Genomic DNA, 22,396 nt, shown 5'->3' with positions numbered 1-22,396 from the left:
AACACACACACACACACACACACACACACACACACACACACACACACAGAGTCTTTCCATGCTGGTATGCATTCAAGCAAAGTACAGGTGACTCCTAGAATTTCACCTGGTAAAGACATTTAAAGCCTATATTTTGTCTTTTTATCACAGGAAAAAAAAATAAAACCATGCCACCAAAAAAATCACACCCAAAACAGAACAGAGAAGTCAATTTGGGAAAACTGAACACATGGAAAACATTAAACAGGTAATGAGTGAAGGAGAATAAAGTCGAATGAAACCCACCACTGACCCATAGCACCATGATGCCTTCCCTCCCTTTCCAGTGCCTTCCTCCCATTTGCCTTTCTCCTAAGTAATTCATAAATCTAACTTAATGGGTTATTAGCAGCAATGATAAAAAGAAGCCTGCCTCACTGCTTCACCTGGTACGTGGCAGGTATCAGTTGATGCTGCTCTTTTGGCTGCTGCCACTTCAACAATGTTGGTAAAAGGGAACAGGGAATTATCATTTCACAGATAATGGCACAAAGAATAGCTAGTCACTTCCATGAAGTCCTAAGGCAAAATAATGCCTAAGGCTCTAAGAGCTGGGGATTCAGGCAACCCATAATCTTGTCCTGGATATCCACTGATTTGCTGAGTAACAAACTACAAATCATCATTAATTAGGCCTATTTAGCTGAGAAGCAAATGTCTTATGAGATAGTTGAGGTGATGAATATTTCTCTATGGATTCCCATACTAGAACAGCTGTATCATTTAATCTCTTTAATCACTAGTTTTGCTATCTGTAATATTCACCTTCTACTGGAAGCCTGATCACCTCAGCTGTTAGCATCTTCTCTCTTTAAACTGCCTTACATTCGTTTTGTACAGATTCTATATATAATTATATAAGCACCTATTGTCTCCCCAGTCAGAAAATAAGTTCCATGAGGGTGGAGACTGGTTCACTTTTGCCTTTGTATCTCCAGTGCCAGGCACATGGAAGGTCCTGAATAAACATTTATTTACTGATTGATTATATATCATAAACAAAAAAGCTTACCCCACCTCAGGCTACGGTTATATGAAGAGGATAACAAATTAGATGATACACATGGATGTGCTTTGGAAGCCAAAGTGCCAAATAAAGAAATGAGTGAATTAGATTGTTAGTAGAAAGAACTCACTGCAAACCTAAACACCTGAGTTACTCACAAACCTTCGCCATGCATATGCAACTTCAAGCTCTTTGATTAGGTTCCTTTCCCTTTAGTTGCTGGAATGCAGCAGGAAAATCATCTCAGAAATCAGAGTCAAGGAGCCAAGAGTCTGGTAACCTAATGAACACTTCTTTAGAGAAAGCCTCTTGGGACTTTGAGAAGACTTTCAGAAGTTGACCCCGGGGTGCACATTTAACAAAAGTGAAAGAAGACAGTCATCAGCTACAAATTAATTAGGGGAAATACTTTTTGGACCACTTGAAAAGTTGATCTCTTGTAGGAGCTGACTTCATCAGTACAAATCAAAAGGTTCTGGAGCTATGTGATTTTATTCTGGGGCTCCCTGCTTTAATCTCATAAAATAAAATATGAAAGCTTACAATTCTTACTTTGTGATGTCAGCAGCAAGAAAAAAAAAAGAGGATATCAACTACCTGCTTTCCTTTGAAAAGACATACTATGTCCCAATTCCGGGCATTTTCACTGGATGTTCCTTTTGCCTAGAATTCTCTCCTTCCTTATTTCCATTTTTTTTTACCTCATTGACTTGCTTCAAATCCCAGCTAAAATCCCACCATTTACAAGAAGCCTTTCACAATCCATCTTAATGGTAGTACCTTCCCTCTGATAAATTTTCAGTTCTCTCTCTCTCTCTCTCTCTCTCTCTCTCTCTCTCTCTCTCTCTCTCTCTTATTTGTTCACAGTTGTTTGCATGTTGTTTCCTCCATTAGACTGTGAGTTCCTATGGGATAATGGGTGTCTTTTGTTTTTCTTTTTATTCCTTAGCAGAGTATCTGCAATCATAGTAGGTGCTTAATAAATGCTTCTTATCTGACTGACTGGAATGGCTAGTCTTCTCAAATTATTCTTATTTAGTCCCAAATGAAATACCTTAAAAGACTATCTTGGTGACAAAGACCTCAGCAGGTAACTTCCATTTTGTGGGACATCTCTATATTACTTTTACTAATAGCGCAACACACTTATAGAGAACTTTCTCACCTTTTTGAAATAAGTTCTTTTTTTTTTTTTTGAGGGCAAAGCAACATCTGATGGGAAGATGAAAATACTAGGGTCTACCCTAACTCAGCAAGACCTGAATTAAAATTTCGAATCAGATACTTATGAACTAGATGACCCTGAGCGAGTAATTTTGCTTCTCTCAACCTTAGTTTCCTTGTCTGCAAAAGTTAGGGACTGGTCTTGTGATTTCATTGATATAGGGAACTCCTAGGTGAAAAAAGGGAGTTTCTCTACCAATTTAAGTTAGCAACTTCTTTTCAATTTTTAGTTTTAGAGAATTGCCAGAAGAACTGAGCCTTTCCCAGGACCACACAGAAAGCATATATCAAAGTAAAGACTTGAATCCAGGTCCTACTGGCTTCAAGGCTAGCTCTCAATCCTCTATGCTATGTTGCCTCATTTAGAAAATGAGGTATAAGAAATAATAGTATTCACTTCACAGGGTTGCTGTGAATATCAAATGAATTCATAAATGTAAAGCACTTTGTAGCTCTTAAAGCACTATATGAATGTTAGATATTATTATTACTGCTTCTAGATAGAGATGAATGGATTTTAGCTGTAGTAAAGTTCTTTACATACTTATCCATGCTTAGCATGCCAGAATGTTAGATTTTGTTAGGAAAACAATAAAAGGAGTTTCTGTGTCTGAAGAGGAAAAAATTCCCAGATAGGCTTAAAAGACCATCACCATTCAACATCGACCACAAAAGCACAATGTTTAGGCATACTCTACTAGTCCTTTTAGTCACAAACCTACTTGTGCTTTTAAGAAACAAAATAGTATCAGAGCTTTCTGAAGTAGAACAAACAAAAACATGTGTTTATTTTCATATTCTTAAAAATAGAACTGTGAGTAAACCAAATACTGCAGACCATAATGTATGTTACCAAATAAGGACTCTATTTTGCAGATGGAGTCACAAATTGAAGTAAGGAGAAATGGAGATGGAAGAGCTTCATGTGGTTTTATAAATAAGCAAATTTAGAAGTTAATTTATCGGACAGACAAGGAAAGTATCATGGCTCCATCATATATATTTTTATATATAATAGTCATGGTCTGCCCTTGGGCAAATTCCTGGAATGATCACATACTCCAGTTTTCCTACTTCATAAATAGGGATATTTATATTCTCATATACTTTAAATATCTCGTCTCCTAAGGATTCTTTTCTCATCACTTTAAGCCAAAATATATGAGGAGTCTGGTCCTCATATTAGTCACTAAATAGATATGTATAATGAGGCAAGCATCCACTGTGGCATCACATCCGAGATACACCACACCTTAAAGGATAGCATTGGTAGGTCTTGGGACCATCCCAAAGATGGGTTCTAGGAGCCAAAATTAGGGGGGTTCAGCCTAGGTTGGAGTTCCCTGACTACTTTCATATTTTTAGCATTTGATTTCATTAGAGTAGTTACTCTCACCATCAGTGTAGATAGAACCTCAGTCAAGGGTTTTCAAGAGTTGCTGTTGGCCAAAAGAATTTGTTATGTGCCGACCCTCTGGTGGGAAGCCTTTCTCTGAAGTTAGTTAGGTGCATCCTCAGACAACATAAGGTCTATTGCTGGGGCCATAATAGAAGTTTCTCAACTTGGTAGGTTCATCTTGAGCTTATATTTTGCTTCTGTGGCCTTGGAGAAATCTGGGCCACCTTCACATCATGCTGAGGCATTAGAGTAGGCCTTTAGTTCTTTACCTCTTTGGTCAAATCCTGTGCCCCAAGGAGGCGCCCAGGAATAAGCAAAAGGGAGGAAAAAAAATCCTGAAAAGTAGTGCTACGCCACAGGGATCTTCTTTCTCAGCTCTGAGGTGGCCCTTAAGAAGCTCCAAATTGCCCTAAAGCTGAGGATATTGACCAAAAAGTCCTTAGAAGATCTCAAGCCAGGAATCCTCTAGGAAGTCAGGCTCATCCCAAAAATGAGGGACAAAATGAGTACTGCATTTACCCCAGAGTTCTAAATCTCTCTGGGAGTTGCAGATAAGCAAGCTCAAACCCTTAGGCCAGGGGTTAGTAACCTTTTCTAAGTCTTGGGCCCCATAGGCAATTTGGTGAACCCTATGCAACTTCTCAGAAAGTTTCTACATGTATAAAGTAAAATATATGGAATTACTAATTACACTGAAATTCAATTATAAAAATAATTAACAAAAGTAAAAAACGAATTCACCAATTCCAAGTCAAGAACCCCTTCCTGAGGACAACCCCAGGATCATTCTGACCTTTGAACCTTTCTTTCCTTCATTTCCAGACTCCTAATAGATGTTTGTCAGATTCATCCTCCTAATTCTACTTTGGACTAAATCCACATCCTTGTACTTAACTAGAGGGGGTAGAGAGACAAGAGGGGCTTTTTGCAAAGGACACTTGCAAGGGACCTCAACTTGCATCTTACTTGATGACTGATTAAATGTCCATCAAGTGCTTTCTGTTCCTTAACAAGGGTTTTCTAAAAACATTAGGCATGCTAACTCAAGAGAAAGGCAAGTCAGTGAGTCTTTTACAAAGCCCATGCAGGAGCCCACAAAAAGAACTTAAGCATTTTGTGTAGCTGAAAGGCACCCCTTCGAGCCAACTTTTTTCTTTTGTTGCCAGGTTCAGTAACTCTGCCAGGTGTGATGGCAGAAAGGGAGGGGGCCTGTGACTTTCCTTAGAATTATTGTGGGAGGAGAAGGGAGACAGAAGGGGAGTCGGTCCTGGTCAGCCTGCTCGGAATGGAGAAAGAGCAAACTGCTGGGCGGATTAGAGCTATTTGACTGGGGAGAGCACGCATGAATGACAACAGCAGTAAGAGGCAGCAGGTGGTCGGGATCCCCATCTTATCTTGTAACAGAGAACTTTCCCAAACTCTGCCAGACTCCAGGGGAAGGGCCCAGGGTCTCTAGTCATTCCCAGGGACCCTGCACTTAAGAATGCCAGGCTCAGGTTTCGGGAGATCATCAGATATGCTTCAGGAATGCAGTATGGAGGCAGAGGGCCCAATCAAAGTTTCCACATGGAAATATTCCTTTTGCAGGCAGGAAAATGCAGGCATGGTATGGAGGGTGATACACACACAAGACCACCACCACTACTAATCATCACCACCACCATCATCACCACCACCACCACACCACCACCACCAGCTGAACAAAGCCTTGCCAAGCAACAACAATATATAAATCGAAGAATATATATTATTTGGCTTGCAAGTCTGCTGTTATGGCACCATCTGCCAGCATCCCAAGCAGCGCTGACTGCTCACACTCCTACCTTGCGCCGGGGAACCAGTTTCCTTTGTGCTTTGGCTCCTGCCCTGCAGTTCCCAAGACGCTCCACTCCTCCAGTCTGCTGAACAGAAACTCCTTTTCTCAATAATACTGTCAGAAGGAGCATGGCTTAAAACATTCCCCTTCCATTGCTTTTGACTTTGGAGCCCTCCAGAGCAGTGACACATCTTTTCTTTCCCTCCTCCATTAGTAGGTGAATGAAAAGCTCAACTGTTTAGTTCATAATGGGCTTTAATTGCCCTTTAAGGACCAAACTCTTTCCTGACAAAGAAGCACTAAGTAGAAAATGTGTTCCTAGTCCATGAATATTTAAGTCCCAGCAGCAGGACTACAGCTAAATTCTAATTTAACAATTATCCCTAGCTGCACAACTAGGTTTTCTAGGGGCAGAGGGCGTATAAAATTTTTCAAATCTGCCACATTCCTGTTATTCTGCCAGGCTTTGAGGCTGCTAAAATAACACTCTGCGGATAAGTAGTTTGGAGAATGAGGAAATCAGAGGAAAGAGGTAGGTGCAGGGGGTATATCAAGGGGCTGGGAGGGTGGCAATCAGCCTCTCATAGAGGTATGACATCTCTCTAATTACTACTGCTTCCTAAAGCTCTGCGGGTTGATATCCTGGTAACACTTTGATTCTACCAACCACCCAACAGGAGTAGAAACCCTCTCAGAGAAAAAAGAAAGGAATTCAGCAAAACAATGAGAAAGATTTGTTTAACCAAGGCCATATCCACATGGCGAGGACTTAGATTATGATCATTGTTTCCTTAATTTATTGATCTACTAATGCACTGTGCTCCTCTTATGTTAGAATATGTCCAAGACGATGTGTGGGAGTTGGGGACATGTTGTGTGAACCAATTTTGGTGCCAAAATATTTGTTAACCAAGGGAAAAATAAACCAACCTCAATTCCTAAGCCCCAATTTTCAGTCCTGCCGGGCCTTGAGCTATAGTCCAATGATGTTAAGTTGCACAACAGTATTGTTTTCTTTCATAAATAAAATCATTGGCTAATTACAGCCATAAAAGGAAGCAAAAGGGATGGTCTCCATGGTTTAGAAAGGAAACTTTTAACTTCTAGTGTGTCTTGAATCTTCAAACGGGCAAATGATAGGTTTTTTAATTTCTGATAACTCAGTTTCCTCTTTTGAGGAAGGTTCAAAATGAACAGATTTCCTCATTCATATTAGTAAAAATGTTGCATTTACTTACCTGATTGATTGTTTTCTTATCTTTGTGCATTTCCCTGCTGCCTCTTCTCTTCAGGGTACTCTGAAAGCAACGGAAGTGACATTGTCTTACTAACAAATAATACATCAAGTCCAGGATCCTAGATTTGAAGTATAAATGATATTATTTCTGCAAAGTTGATTTAATGAGAGTATGGAAATCACAACACACATTTATTAGACCCCTTCTATGTGCCAGGCATGACTTTAGGTGCTCTGGATACCAGAATAAAAATGAAAAAGACCCTGCCCTCAAGAAACTTAAAATCTACTAGAAGAGAAACACAATGCATACACAGATAAGTAAATACAAACTAATGTAAAGTAATTTCAAGAAGGAAGGAGCACAAATGAATAAGGGATATATGGAAAGGGCCCCCATGGACAATAGTGCATGTGCTATTATAAATGTTATTTTCTTCTTCTCTGAAAATGAGAAACACTTTAAAGTGTTTCTTAAAACCAATGGAATCCATTCTATAAGACCCTGATATTGTAACAACTTTGAAGTATTCATATTTAGAGAACTTCCAAAAGCAAAGGGAAAATTTGCCCACCTGCAGGCATCCGCATTAATGAAGAGAAACAAAGATACAGATAATCAAACTATGACTGTTGGTAATAATAACACTATATATATAAATTTTAAGATAGGTATATGTGATAAACTGGCTGCTGGTTAACTTTCTTAATGAAATTTTGCTTAGGCTATTAATTAAACTAGCTGATAGATCCCAGGGGCTCTTTCCAGTAAGAAAGGGAGTATCTCCTCCTAAAGCAGAATCTATATACAAAGGTGATTGAGTATTCACTGATACAATTTAGAATTCAACTCAATAAATATCTGTTAAGTACCTACTGTGTGCAAAGTGATCTGTGCATAGACAGGATGATAAGTCTTGAGCTAGAAAGAACCTTCAAGATATACTATCTAACCCCTGCATTTCATGTTGAGAAAATTAAGACCCAAGAGGCTCAAGTGACTCATCCAATGTCACCAAGGCAGTGTCAGTAACAGAATTTGAAATTAGCTTCTTTGACTTTAGAACCAATATCCTTCCCACTACATCACACTGCTAGACTCAAGAAACAAACCTTGTCTTTGGCGCCCTTGCCCTGACTTTTTGGCAGGGTTTTCCTGCCCCTTTGGTATCTTTCCCCAACTTTGAAGTGGGCCCAATTCCCTCTTGGTCTCTCCCCTTTCTACTCTCTCTTCACCCCTATGAAGAAAGGATATACTTGTGAATCTTTTATACTTGAAAATTAATTTAAGCCAATGTGTTGCCTCTCTCAGAGACACTTCCTCCAAAACTCTTCTCTCTAAATGTGGCATGAAGAGCCTGGTTCTTTTTCACATAATTTCAAGGGAGATACTAGTTGGAGAAATTACAGCAGATATCAATTTCTCTACATATGCTTAAAGTTGATCATTGTTAAATAACTTAGGAGGAAAACTAATAGGGAAAAAATACCCATGGGCAAAGGGACCAAGGAAAATATAATTACCGGCTTAGGGTGCTGGAGAACTACTTGTAGGCAAGCAATTTCGATCTGAACCTGAAAAGTGGCAGTGTTGTTTAGAAAGACAGTTGGAAATTGGAGGGTAGAAGTAGACTTGAAAAAAATAACAAACTAAAGAAAGTTGAAGAAACCAAACTTCTGGTGGACTCAAGACAATGAGACAGCAATGGGGCAAGGTTTGGTAATTGTACTATCTCCCTATAGTTTGCCTACCCATATGCAGTCTACCCCAAGCTACCCAAATTCTAGGATGAAGTAGTTTACTGTTCTCTAAGAGGCCAGACATGGAAGGCAAATAAAAGGCTATGTTTCTAGAAAGGAATCCACTTAATTGATGACAGTGCTAAAAAATCAGAGTATTGTAGGGTTTAAGTCACATAAGGGAACAAGGCTTTTGGAATTCTCTTGGTATTTCTTCATCTGCTCTCAAAAGTAACATAGATAAGGATATTGGACTAAGAAAAAGTTGTCAAATTCCAATCCATACTCCGCCACTGAATAGCTGTGTGAACCCCATTAAATCATTTTATTTTTCTAAACTTCAATTTTCTTAAATGTAAAATGAGAAGATTAGCTCCATAAAGTCACCCCTACCTCTACATTTCTATGATTATATAATCTGGCAAGTTCTCAGAGGAATATTTTTTAAAGAAATAGAAAAATGAATTAGCAAGTAGATGAAACAAATATCTTTGGGCCCGTGAGCTAAAGTTGATTTAGAGATATGAAAGAAAGATGCTCTGGGTACTGTGTAACTTGAATGAAAGGAAAGGATCTTTATCTGGGATTGAGGCTAGATTTAGGATTTAAGTAGTATAGGGAACTCCCTTCCCTCCACCAATGAAGGTTGAAAGCTTCTCTATAATTTATCACATTAGAGAATTGCCAGGGTACTGGTAGAGTATGTAGATTGCCAGTATATGTCAGAAGTGTGACAGGACCCAAGTCTGGCTCTCTATCCACTGTACTCCCCTTCTCCCTCCCCTCTCCCCCCGTTTGTTCTTTGGAGTTGACAGACACAGTACTTCATTCAATAAGGAAGTATAATATGCTTCTGGAAAATCCAGTCATGAAATAGATCAGTAACTGATTAACCAAATTTAGCTCTCTTCTGACATTTCAAATGCCTGTCTAACATAAAGCCCAAACCAAATAACTAGAAGTAACTTCCCAGAACTCATAAATCCAACTCAGTTTCTATGTTCTTAAAACTATATGTCATCTGTCTATCTGTCTATCTATATATCTCAGTCTATCTTGTTCTATCTGTCTACCTGTCTACCTGTCTATCTGTCTATCTATCTGCCTATCTATCTATCATCTATCTATCTATCTATCTATCTATCTATCTATCCATCCATCCATTCATCTTTCTTTCTATCTCGATCTGTCTTGATCTATCTATCCATCCATCCATCTATCTATCTATCTATCTATCTATCTATCTATCTATCTATCTATCTATCTATCTATCTATCTATCTATCTATTTGTCTGTCTGTCTGTCTGTCTGTCTATCTGTCTATTTGTCTGTCTGTCTGTCTGTCTGTCTATCTATCCATCCATCCATCCATCTATCTATCTATCTATCTATCTATCTATCATCTATCATCTATTTAATAATAATATAGATTAAACTTAAAAGTTTATTAGGTCTGGCTTCAGACACTTACTAGCTGTGTAACCCTAGGCAAGTCACTTAGCCCTCATTGCCTAGCCCTTTCCACTCTTCAGCCTTAGAACCAATGCATGGTATTGATTCTAATATGGAAGGTAAGGGTTTTTAAAAAAGTGTATCAGGTGCACTTCCCCCCCCCCACCCCCCAGATCGTTAAGCTAGTATACCATTGCTCTTGGCTTATATAATCCCTTTACAATAGGACACTTTTTAACCTCTAAATTTAAGAGGATGTTCTATTGTGTGCAAACCTACTTTTTAAATATGAGTCACAATATTGGAAAAAAAGCTAGAACTCCACATTTAATGAAAAAAAGTAAATTTTCACAAATCTTTTTATTGGCCTCAAAATAAGACAAGAAGTGGGTATTACTACTCTCAAACCTCATGAAGATTAGTAGGTGAGTCAACCTTTGTTTTTCACTCCTTTTTTTTAAAATCAGCTTGAAAATATAGGGGTTGGGAGAGGGAGGGTTTCCCCAAATTATGTATTATTCCTGGCCAGGATAAAAGAGTGGCATTTTATAGACTCCCCCCCCCCCAAGTGACAACCTGTACTCATCTAAGAAGTCTCCCTCTAAAACTCTGGGGATACAGAAGACAGAGGTATTGGATAATCTGACTGTAGCTGCCAAATGTCCGGCTGGTCTCAGGTCTCTCAACATATGGTTGACTGACCAAATGCCAGGAAATTCCGGCATCTCCTGGGGGAGAGCAGATTGTCCTACCTCTAGCTTGGGTCAAAAGCGGGTGCATCTTTAGCTCACCTGCTAAGAACTGCTTGCTATGGCTCATGAGCAAAGGACATCATGTTTTTGATGAAGTGGGTTTCTGGGCATGGGCTAACCTGGGTCACTGTTATTTATGTCGATGCCATTTATTGCCTTGGGTAAATTGGGAAGTCATGATCAAATTAAGACCCTCAAAGACGTGTGAGAATATATATTTTTAAAATATAATATTAATTCCTACATCAAGGGAAGGCCCCAATCAGTTACTGTAATGACTGTATATTTCTATCTGGGTTCTAAATTGGAGATTCTAACCAATCTGCTGCCTTTTGCATTTTCTTTGTCCTTGGAAATCCCAAAGAATGCCTTTGCTTTTAACAGAATTTAGCTAATAAATGAAAGGGACAAAGGTTCTTTTCCTGTGTACATATTTCCCATGACATGGGAGTAGGGAGGGGTGCATGTTTGATGGAACACCTCCGAATTAGTTATTTATCAATCAGAGGTGTCTTGGTATTTTCAAGGGAGTGGCTGAATAATGAGCTCCTAAAAGGGTAATTATTGATCTGCTCTACCATGTTTCAGAGTCTCTGGTCATTTGAGAGGATTAACCTATGTCATTATTGGTTATAACTCTTGCCTAATTAATAAACTGACATAATCAATAAACTGATAGTCTTATCCAAAAATCAGCCTCTTAAATAATTTTAAGAGTAGCAGAAGTATTATTCTTATAATACATTGAGTGAATTGAACCACAATGGATGGGATTTCCTGCTAATTAAATCTACTCTAGTTACTTTAAGTCAATCATTGGCCAAAGACTCTAAATTCCTATGAGGGGGAAAATCCCTAACAAAACATTGTTAATTAATTCTTAAAACTTTACAATCTTAAATTAGAAATAGCTTCCACAGTGTTCCTCAAGTCATTGAAAATCATCTTTCCTATTGAGGACAAATTGAGATAAGGAAAAAAAAATGCTATTTTTCTTGGACTAATATGATTGCCTCCTGACTGATCTCACAAATGTCTCAGTGCTTTCTCCCTCCTCAAATTACCCTGTACTTATGTATCTTTGGAAATGTCTTTCCAATATAGTAAGATCAGATTTAGTGCTTAAAGGACTCCTATAGACCTTTTAATCCAACTTCCTCACTTTACACATAAAGTGAAAAAATTCAGAAAGGCTAGAGAGCTTGCCTAAGATCACAAAAATATAGAAAGCTTCTTGATAAGGTCAAAAGGTCTTCATATCCCTATGCCTTGTATTAAGGCTGAATAATTAAGCCTATGCTTTAAAAATGCTTATCGAATTCTTTAAATCCATACAAGGTCCTTTCTGAGAATTGAATATAATTAAATAAAACAGGTTGCTAAAATCTTCCTGTTTCTTCATAGTACCTACTGCCTATCACCATAGCAAGCTAGTACATTGCCTCCAAAAACTGTCACAAAAACTGACAAACTATTCAAGAATATCATTTCACGTGCCCCACTTAAAATTCACATTTAAAATAAAAAGCAAATTAATGCAGTTTAGGAAGTTTTAAATCATAAGTAAATGTACGTGGGGTAGGGAGGGAACAGGACTCTGCAGAGGTGGATACATTTAAAGATTTTATAGTTATTCTCCTCCAAGAATTTGCCCCTGACCTATTTATAGAAAATAATCATAAATCCTGACTTGGAAAAATTAAGATCTCCCTCATTTATATTATCTAAGGAGAGCTTAATCTTTTGTGTGTTAGGAACCTTTTGGGCAGCCTGATAAAGCCCTCTTTGCGGAATGCTTTTGAGTGCATAAAAACATTAGTTTATAAAGGAAACAAAGGTTAATGAAAATTAAAATGCAATTTTTTTCTGATTCAAGTTCACTGACTTCCTGAAACATATTCCTAGATACTTTGGGAGTTTGTGGACCCCAGGTTAAGGAATTTTGCTCTAAAATTCTCATTAGAATTTCATAGGATTTAGATGATTACCATATTGGTTTCACCTTTAGATTTAATCTCTTTCCTATTGTTAAAAATACTTTTCCTTTTTTCATAGATACCTATACTCACTTTAAAGCTCCTCCAGGGAAAACCACCAAGTTTATTCTTCCAGATTAGTACATTTTGCAGCAACAAAATGTGGTTGTCATGAGTATATTGCAAGAGCATTATTATTTCTATGTAAAATCTCCATTTCCCCATATCTCTAAATGTAGGTCTTTAGGCATCTCTTTGGAACTACATCCCTAGAAACCTTGTTCCAAGGACAACAGGGCATTTGTGAGAATCAAATGAGAAGTATATAAAATACTGTATAACCTCTAAGTCCTATGCAAGTGTTAGCTATCAACCTTCTGAAGATACCCACTGTGAGTTTCTTGGCTGTTCAACTTCCAAACCATACAGCAAAGAATTAGGCTGGTCATTATTTAGTAAAACTCCCATGGGGGCAGCTAGGTGGCTCAGTGGATCTCAGTCAGGCTTAGAGATGCGAGATCGTAGGTTCAAATCTGGCCTCAGACACTGCCTAGCTGTGTGACCCTGGGCAAGTCACTTAACCTCCATTACCTAGCCCTTACCACTCTTCTGCCTTGGAGCCAATACACAGTATTGACTCCAAGATGGAAGGTAAGAATTTAAAAAAAAAACTCCCATTATTCCTTTTGTCTATCTTTTAAGCCAAAAACTGTTGCTAGGTGTTGGTTCCTCATTCTTCTTTTTTAAAACTCTTACTTTCTGTCTTGGTAATAACTCTAAGACAGAAAGTTAGGGTAACAGGGTTAAGTGACTTGCCCAGAGTCACACAGCTAGGAAGTGTCTAAGGCCACATCTAAACTTAGGTCTTCCTGACTCCAGACCCAGTTCTCTATCCACTGTGCCAGCTAGCTAACTCTCCTGATTCTTCTTAAGACAATTACAATAGAGTACTCATAGGTCCTGGCTTCAAAAACTAAATATAAGAAGACACTTCCACCATACTCCTTTGAAGAATTGAGTTTTTCTTCTCTCATTTTTTCTCTAAAAATTATTAATTGCTACATGAAACAGCTCCATTTTGGTGATGTAAAAATAAGGAATGTAAATTTTTTTTAAAAATTTTAAAAAGAAAATAAAACAACTTTGAAAAATTTTAAACTTCTGATCATCACAATGATCAACCATGATTCCAAAGGATCAGTGATGGGGCAGCTGGGTAGCTCAGTGGATTGAGAGTCAGGCCTAGAGATGGGAGGTCCTAGGTTCAAATCTGGCCTCAGACACTTCCCAGCTCTGTGACCCTGGGCCAGTCACTTGACCCCCATTGCCTACCCTTACCACTCTTCCACCTAGGAGCCAATACACAGAAGTTAAGGGTTTAAAAAAAAAACAAAAACCAAAGGATCAGTGATGAAGCAGGCTATCTACTTCCTGACCAAGAGGTGATGGGATTGAACTATAGAATAAGACTCACATTTTCAGACCCAACTAATAGAGGAATTAATTTTGATTGACTGCACATTTGTTACAAGGGATTTATTTTATTTTCTTTTTCAAAAGAGGGGATGGGGTGGGAGGGCAAGGAGAGGATAGAGATAGGAAAGAGGAAGGAAGGAAGGAAGAAAGGAAGGAAGGAAGAGAGGAAGGAAGGAAGGAAGGAAGGAAGGAAGGAAGGAAGGAAAGGAGGGAGTGAGGGAGGAAGGAAAGACAGGTCACTAGGATATCAGTTTTTTAAATGGTAGAGAAGAGATCAGAAGATAAGTCAAAAAGAAAAAATAGAGAAGGAAAACAGCTTTGAAAGCTATATGTTAAATTTATTATATACTTAAAAGGAAAAGCAAGTTGTATGCAATAAAAGTATAATTTCATATGTAATCAATTTCAGTTATATAATGTATATGAAAATATACATTTCATTTTATGTATAAATTAAGAAAAAATTTCAAAGATGCATAGTAGCCATAAGTGGACCACAACACATTATCATTGATAATTTGCATAAAAGAATTGGCATAAATTGCATTATTGAGGGAAGAAGTAACTGAAAAAGCAGGGATATAATATATTGAGGATGCCAGTTTCCCAGCTTATGTTTTCACAGAAGATCATATTACAGGTCCATAATAAATGGCATAAAAAGATAACAGATGGTCAGTCTGAGTGGTATAGTCCCATCTCTGAGATACTATAAAGAGAGCAATACCTCTGGTATACTGAGCAGCTTCTGAAAGGAAATTTATGGGCCTATATATATAAAGGAATCACAAAGGATGAGGAACTATGGTGGTGCTGGGATCTGTATCACTGGAGGGCACAGTCACAAAGATATAATAATTTACCCACCAAAGCACCCAGAATGGGAACTACATTTTTCACTCACAAAGTAATGCATACCCACCAAATGATGTAATTGAGGTGAAAACCTTCTAGAGTGGGAACAGGGGGAAGACTCAGTTGTATAATGCAGGATTCCATAATAACAGCAAAGTTCTTTCAGGGGAAATTAATAGTCTTTTTTTTTGCCAGTCCATCCTCCTAACATGAATTTAAAAATACTTTAGAACAGAATCCTTTTAAAGGGGATTTTAAAAACACAAGCTTGCTAATCCTTCAGCTAAGAGAAACAGCTTCAGGTTATCCCTGAGTCTCTTTTATGATGCTATAAAGAATAATCCCATGATGAACCCCCTTCCCCAAAAAAACCCTCAAAACCCTGCCTTGTCTTTAAATGCCTTATTTTATAATAATCTATCTAAAGTTTCTACTTGTAGCAGAGAGAGAGAGAGAGAGAGAGAGAGAGAGAGAGAGAGAGAGAGAGAGAGAGAGCGCAGGAAATTGAGCCACAGGTCTAACTCCTAGGCAGGATTAACTCAGTAGTAGTGATGATTATGTGATTACATCTTCACAGAAAGGACAAGAGGGATGTGATTTGTATTTGGGGACTGCTCATGGAATGGTAAACTTCTAATCTGCTTCCCATTGGCCATGGGTCTTAGTTTCCTAACAGACCAGTCTAATAACAGTCTGTCTGCCTTACCTGATCTATATCTGCATCTCTCTCCCATCTGATCCTTTCTATCTATAACTCATAAGCTCAGTTCCATTAATCATTTCACCCCTCCAACCCACGTCTGAAATATCAAATGTGTAGCTGGCTAGCATTCCAAATAAAAGCTCTCCATTTCCCTAAAGGAAACTATCCACAAAGCTCATCTCTAAGCACAGCATCCATTTCAGAGACCTACCATTATCTCAGGGTACAACATAGCCTCAGGAATGAGGTTTTGATGAAAGAGAAAAGGGGGTTGCTCCCCTTCCTACTTGTACCCCCCCCCCAACTCTCTATTTCTACAAAGCAGAGGCACTTTCCCTCCTGTATTCTCAATCACTATTCATCACTATAGTGGCTGCTCTCTGTTGTCTGAACACATAGTCGTGGGTTTTGTAGATGATTCAGTCAAACAGAATTGTAAACATTGTGCTGGGGGAAAGAGCCAGATGCTTGCTACCTGCTTTTACAATATAAGAAATCCTTGGTGGCAAGGATGCATATCTGACAGTTCTGAAATGTCAACTCCAGTCATCAGGTTTTTTTAATTAGCATTTTATTTTACATGTAAAAATGAATTTTAAGCATTCATTTACAAAAATTTGAGTTCCAAATTCTCTCCTCCTTCTCACTCTCCCTCTCTCCCCAGTCATCAGTTCTAAGAAGGATTTCATTTGAGATAAAAGATTGAGAGTAGGCAGAGAACTTGGAGAACCTCTAGATCATGAGTTAACCTTTTATGTGCTGATAAATGTTTAACAACGGACTCTTTAAATATGTTGGACACACTTTTAAATTTAATCTACATTATTAACATTTTCTCCATCACTTTTTAAAGTTTGGGCAATCAACAAAACAATAATCCAGGTCGCCAATTCATAATATTTGCCAGTTTCCAAGGTGTAAATGCTCACATTGAAAATTTAACAATCAGGGGGAGAGAGCTCCAGCACATCCTTAGGCAGTCTGATGAAGTCTATGGATTCCTCAGAAGAATGTTTTTAAATGCATAAAATAGCTTTCATAGGATTACGCAGGAAACCATTTATAGGAAATAGTTATCAAAATATCAAAATCATGGTTAAATACCACGACCAGCCCAACGTTTTCATTTTACAAATGAGGAAATTGTCCCAAAGAAGTTATGGGGTCTGTCCGAGAGCTAGTTAGGAGTTAGAATCCAGGATCTCTTATTCTAAAAATTCAGTGTTTTCTGATCACACTGCCTTGAGTCATTGTAGCACAGGAGGCACAAGAACTCTTCTCTAGCACCAAGATACAGGGAACCAAAGTAGGATCTTTGGACATAGGTCTGGTTGATACCAATAATAAAGGAAAGTGTGCCCCTGATTCTGAGACATAGGCCTGGTACTACCTCATCCTCACCTATCTATCCATTTGGGCCAGCCTTCCCCAAAGCTAATGATTGCTACTAGACAGTGAGAATTCCACCGAGGGTTGACTACAGGCCACTGTTTCATCTGATTACAGCCAAATACACTGTTTTTATTATCTGTTAAGTTATGCTACTTTGTGAAAACATAGGCTGGGAAGCTTCCAGCCCCAGAATTATAAATATTTATAAATGGCACTTGATGTTTATGAGCTTGAAAATCCCAGACAGTATAAAGGAAAAAAAAATCTTTTCTTCACTCACAGACCAGGTTTGTTTCCACTTTATGGCCTTTAACAGCTAAAGCAAAGCAGCAGGAATCCAAGACGCTTCTCTGGCGGCTGCGCACAGCCCCCTCCTCCCCCGCAGGCCAGACTGACTGCAGGTTGACGCACACAAAAATGTGCGCCATTAGAACCTACGTGATGCTTCCAGCCTTCCACCCTCAGCTCTGCAGTGTGAATTCCCCCCGGAGTACCTGTTTCCCTCCACCCTCAGAACTCCAACATTGTTCCTGGCTGCTGACTGATTCATGAATCACATTCAGAGGGGCTTGAGGGTGACGTGTCTCAAAAACCTGGGTGATCATCTCCCTCTTTTCCTTAATCAGTTGAAATGCAACGAGCAGATAATTTATTTGGGAATCCAGCCTTCTGGCAAATAGAGTATCTGCTCCATTCCTTTATGGTTGTACCAGCCTAAGTCTTTGCCAATCATCTGGTTCACCCACTGGCATCAAAAAGAATCCAGATTTTTCACTTGAAAACACAGCTTAAAAGGATCTCAGTTGCTCATGGAAATGTATCTGCAGCTGTGAGAATTTGGGTCATCTGGTGAATTTAGGCGAGAGAAATGAATCTGTATCGTAGTTCTCCTTTAACAGAGCTGTGGCCTCCTGGCCCAGATATGTGTCTATTTGTGCGACATAGATCTATATCTATCAGTAGGATTTAAGTAGCTGAGTGAGAAAACTAATAGGTATCTGAGTATCTCCTGGGCAATCTAGGATTTTCTCAGAGAACTTAGTGGCATCCACTTAAAGCATTTCTTTGTCCTATGTTTACTGCAACATGCCAGACACCCTTATTAAACTTGATGTATTTCCTCATTTGATCCTCAAAGTCTATCTGTGACAAAAGTCAAAGCTGATAACTGAGCAGCTAGGTGAGAGCACTAGACTTGGAATAAGGAAGACCTGAGTTCAGATGCTGTTCCTGGCATATCTATTAGTTGTGTGACCTTGGGTAAGTTAATTACTCCCAATCTTGGTCTCCTCATTTTTAAAATGAGGATAATAATAGTTCCTACTTCAAAAGGTGGTAGTGAAGATCATAATCACTAAACATTTATTATACGTAACACATACATAATATAAAATGCTTTACAAACCTTAAAAGCACTTTATAATTGCCAGCTATTGCTATTATTATCTCCCCAATTAGATTATGAGCTCCTTAAGAGCAAAGAAGGTTTGTGTTTGATTTTTGTCTTTTGCTTCTCTATCTCCAGAACCTGGCACATAGAATATGCTTAATAAATGCTTGTTGATTGACTGACTATACCACCAGGCTGGAGACTAGACTGGAATCCAGGTCTTCCTGGGCTGGAAGGTGAAGTACCAAACTCCTCCAAATACCTTCCTTTGCAGAGAGTAGAAAATAGACATTTTGGCTCACTCTACTCTGGATCTGCTGCTGTGCCTAGTTTCAACTTCCAGGAACTAGATTCCCCTTCTAGGGATCACCTCTAATCTCATCACCAAGCTGTTAATTCAAACCTTTATGATACCACTCCCTCAGTCTCCTCTTCCCCTGGAGGACTGGAGAATGGAGTATCAAACCCATCCCAATGCTTTCCTTTATAGAGGGGAGAAATGGGACTTTGGGACTCACTCCATTGTTCATTTGCTGTTCTGCTTGCTTTCAGCTCCATAGAACAAGATTCCTGTAACCCCTTGTTCCCTCCCCTAACTCCTTGCTGTTTCCTGCCTTCTTTTGTGTCTTGTCTCCTTCCTCCCCATTAGATGACAAGTTTCTTGAGGGCAGGAATTGTCTTTATTAATTGTTCCCCAGTGCTTAGTACAGTGCCTGACACATGGGATATGCTTGATAAATGTTTGTCAAGGAATGCTATCCACATCCAGAGAAAGAGCTGTTGGAGTCAGAATGCACATCGAAGCATACTATTTTTCACTTTAGTTATTTGGGTTTGAGGCTTTGGTTTTATATAAGTATTCTATTACAACAATGACCAATGTGGAAGCATGTTTTGCATGATAATTCATGTATAAAACAGATCAAATAGCTTACCATCTCTGGGAGGAAAAGGAGGGAAGAAGACAATTTGGATCTTATAAGTTCAGAAAATATATGTTGAAAATTGTTGTCATGTAAGTGGGAATATAAAATATTTTTTAAAAATGTTTGTCAGATGGATTCTGAAGTCAGCTATCCTCACTATATGACACTACCTCTCTAAATTCATTTAATGTACCACTAGTCAATGAAAATATTCTGACTTGTGGTTCTGATTTAGGCAAAGTCACGTCCACTTCCAATGAACACATATGAAGCACACATTAGAAGCCTTGTAACTCTAACCTCTAAATATTTTCCCCCAATTTTATTCACCCACGTAGACAATGGCCAGTAGTTAAATCGATTCATTCTAATTGCTACTAGTGCCCATCACAGCACTGTGTGTCAGGAAGACTCATCTGCCTGAGTTCAGGTGGTGGCAGATATGTGGCTGTGTGTCTCTAGGCAAATCACTTACCTCTGTTTGCCTCAGTTTCCTCATCTATAAAATGAGCTGGGGAAGGAAATGGAAAAACATTCCAGCACCTTGCTACGAAAACCCCAAAATGAAATTAGAAAGACTCAGATACAAGTGATCAACAACAACCTATGTTCTTCATTAATCATCCAGAACTAGAAGGGACCTCAAGTGCCATCTACTCCATCCACCTCACTTTATAAGCCTAGGGATGTAAAGATTTGCCCAAAGTCAAACATATAGCAATTATTAAAGATGAGATTTGAACCCAATTATTCTTTTCATGGTACCATATTTCTAGACTCTTCACAAGTTCTAGATATAGTTTCATTTTAGATAGCATAATGTTACCACAGTAACTGGCACAGCCTAAATATTTTCCTTTGTCTTATACTATTTATATCTATCTTTACAAAGCCCTTACCTATCCTATAAAAAAAAAAAATCTCTTGAGGATCCAGAAGTTCCTCACAGAATTCTATGGAATCCAACTGGAGATCTCTCTGGAAATGTTGACAATGTCTCAGGTTACGTTCACATCTTATTTTGTCTCTGGATAGGATTTCTCCATTCTCATAAGCTATCAACCTATCAGTCCTATTTTATATACACCATGCCATCTCAATGTTTTAAGAGGTTGATTCCTTTTATAATAGTCACCTATATACCACTTTTTGACTGTCCTTTTTCTTAATCCATTTTTTCCCCTTCTCACCTGACCTAAAACAAACCAAGAGCTAGCTCTTAGGTCAATATAAAAGTTACATTATTTTCATGCAGGCTTTAATATGAGTTTGAAGAGCCTGTATTACTGGTTTAAAATATGAGTAAATTGCCAAATAATGCTTGTCAGGTGAAATGGCCTATTCTAGACTTGGCCCAACATTTCCTCCAATTCTCCTGCATTCTAGGAAGTATTCCCCTCTGTTATGCAGTGCAATGTTGCGTCATGGTGTAACACCTATTTTACTAGGCTCTTCTACATACTATGGATATTGTTGCTGTTTCTTTAAGAGCTAAATGGAGTATTTTGGAAACAGTAACTTGACTAACAATGATAATAATAGAAAAAAAGCAATCTCTACCCTGGTCCAAAGAATTATAATTGTTTTTTTCCTGGTCATTTTTTTTCTTTTCAAAAATGGCATCCTTTAACATCTCTACTCTGCATCCAAAAAAAAGCATCAATATTTTACTTGTCAGGTTCTTCCTTCCTCCACCTGGAAGAAACACAATGTTTAAAGAAAGATCTTTTTTGTTCTGCCTGAAAAACATGTATCTACAGCCTAAAGTTTTTCATGGATAATGATTTCTTTTTATCCCTTTCCTTCTGGAAGCTGATTTGTTTTGTTTTTCTTTTCCTCAACACATCCAATTTATTTGAATTCAGGTGACATAACCTCAATTCAGAGCACAAAACACCTCAATTCTGTATGGTAATTGTACTACTACTGTTTACATGCTAACCTTACCTAGAAGAAATCTCAATTCATTTGGCAAAAGAATACTTTCAAAACACAGAGAATATATATAGCACTGTTCCTGTTTACCCAGAAAGAAAAGGATATCTGGCAAAATAGGACAATGCAATATGCTGATGAGTCAAGGAAAGAAGCAATGTCACAATTCAGAGGATTGGCTAAAAAAAAAAAACACACACAACTGCAGGAGTAAATGATAAATGGTGTTTTCTTCCATTATTTTACCTTCAATGTGAATAGAAAAGTCCTATTCCAATTCCTCAGGATAGTATGGAAGACCTGTCTTCTATAATGGTACAATATCTAAGCTTGAGGTCAGACAACTTCCACCAAAGATGGGAAGGATTTGAGTATGAGCTTAGAGGTATACTGTGTTTCTGTCACTCTGGGCAACCTGGACTGGCTCCTCATCAGGAATTTGGATACTGGGTCTTTTTTTTTTTTTGAGTTAGAGAAATTCATAAAGATTGTCTACCAAGGCTTAGAAGGGAAAATCCTACATTTGTGAAATCATAGATCCTTAAAGTGAATGAAGAATCAATTGGAAAGATGGTCCTTTTTAGGAATTACAAATATTTCATTAAAATCTTATTTTAAAAAATTTCCATTGTTTAAAATAATTAATCTGTCCCTCCCATTTCCTCTTACTGAAGAAAAATCTTTAAAATAAAGCCTTTAGTGTATAATTGTATTATTTGGCAAAAAAATTCCCACATTGGCTATGTCTTGAAAATTACAAATATTTTTAAAATTATCTTAAAGAAAGATGAATAGAAAAAGGTGACTAAAAGAAAGCATCTATATATAAAAATGAGAAAAAGGAAGAATTACAAATAAAAAGGAAAGAAGGTTTTTTTATAAACATAGGATTATGTTTATAATAATTTTAGTGATGTCCTTTTATTTTTTCATATCACCGTTACTTTCCACTGACTCCCCATCTTCCCTTACACAGACTCCTCAATAGATTCCTTCCTTGCAACACATATATAGCAACAAGAAAAGTATATCAGCACATAGGTCATGTCTGAAACAACAGAGATAATACACACTTCTA

The 22,396-nt window shown here is 38.1% G+C and overlaps 1 protein-coding gene across 1 annotated transcript in view; it reads right to left on the bottom strand.

Annotated features, from left to right (window-relative positions):
- Positions 1-22,396, bottom strand: part of MTCL1 (microtubule crosslinking factor 1) — a 168,104-nt gene that overhangs the window by 62,408 nt on the left and 83,300 nt on the right. Inside the window, exon 4 of the mRNA XM_044666826.1 lies at positions 6,723-6,782. Coding sequence (XP_044522761.1) covers positions 6,723-6,782 — 60 coding nt within the window. The remainder of the gene's footprint in view (positions 1-6,722; positions 6,783-22,396) is intronic.

The sequence above is a fragment of the Gracilinanus agilis genome, chromosome 1 (assembly GCF_016433145.1).
Source record: "Gracilinanus agilis isolate LMUSP501 chromosome 1, AgileGrace, whole genome shotgun sequence".
NCBI classification, from domain to species: Eukaryota; Metazoa; Chordata; class Mammalia; order Didelphimorphia; family Didelphidae; genus Gracilinanus; species Gracilinanus agilis.
The sequence above is the reverse complement of the archived record's forward strand: the minus strand, read 5'-3'. Positions and strand labels throughout refer to the sequence as shown.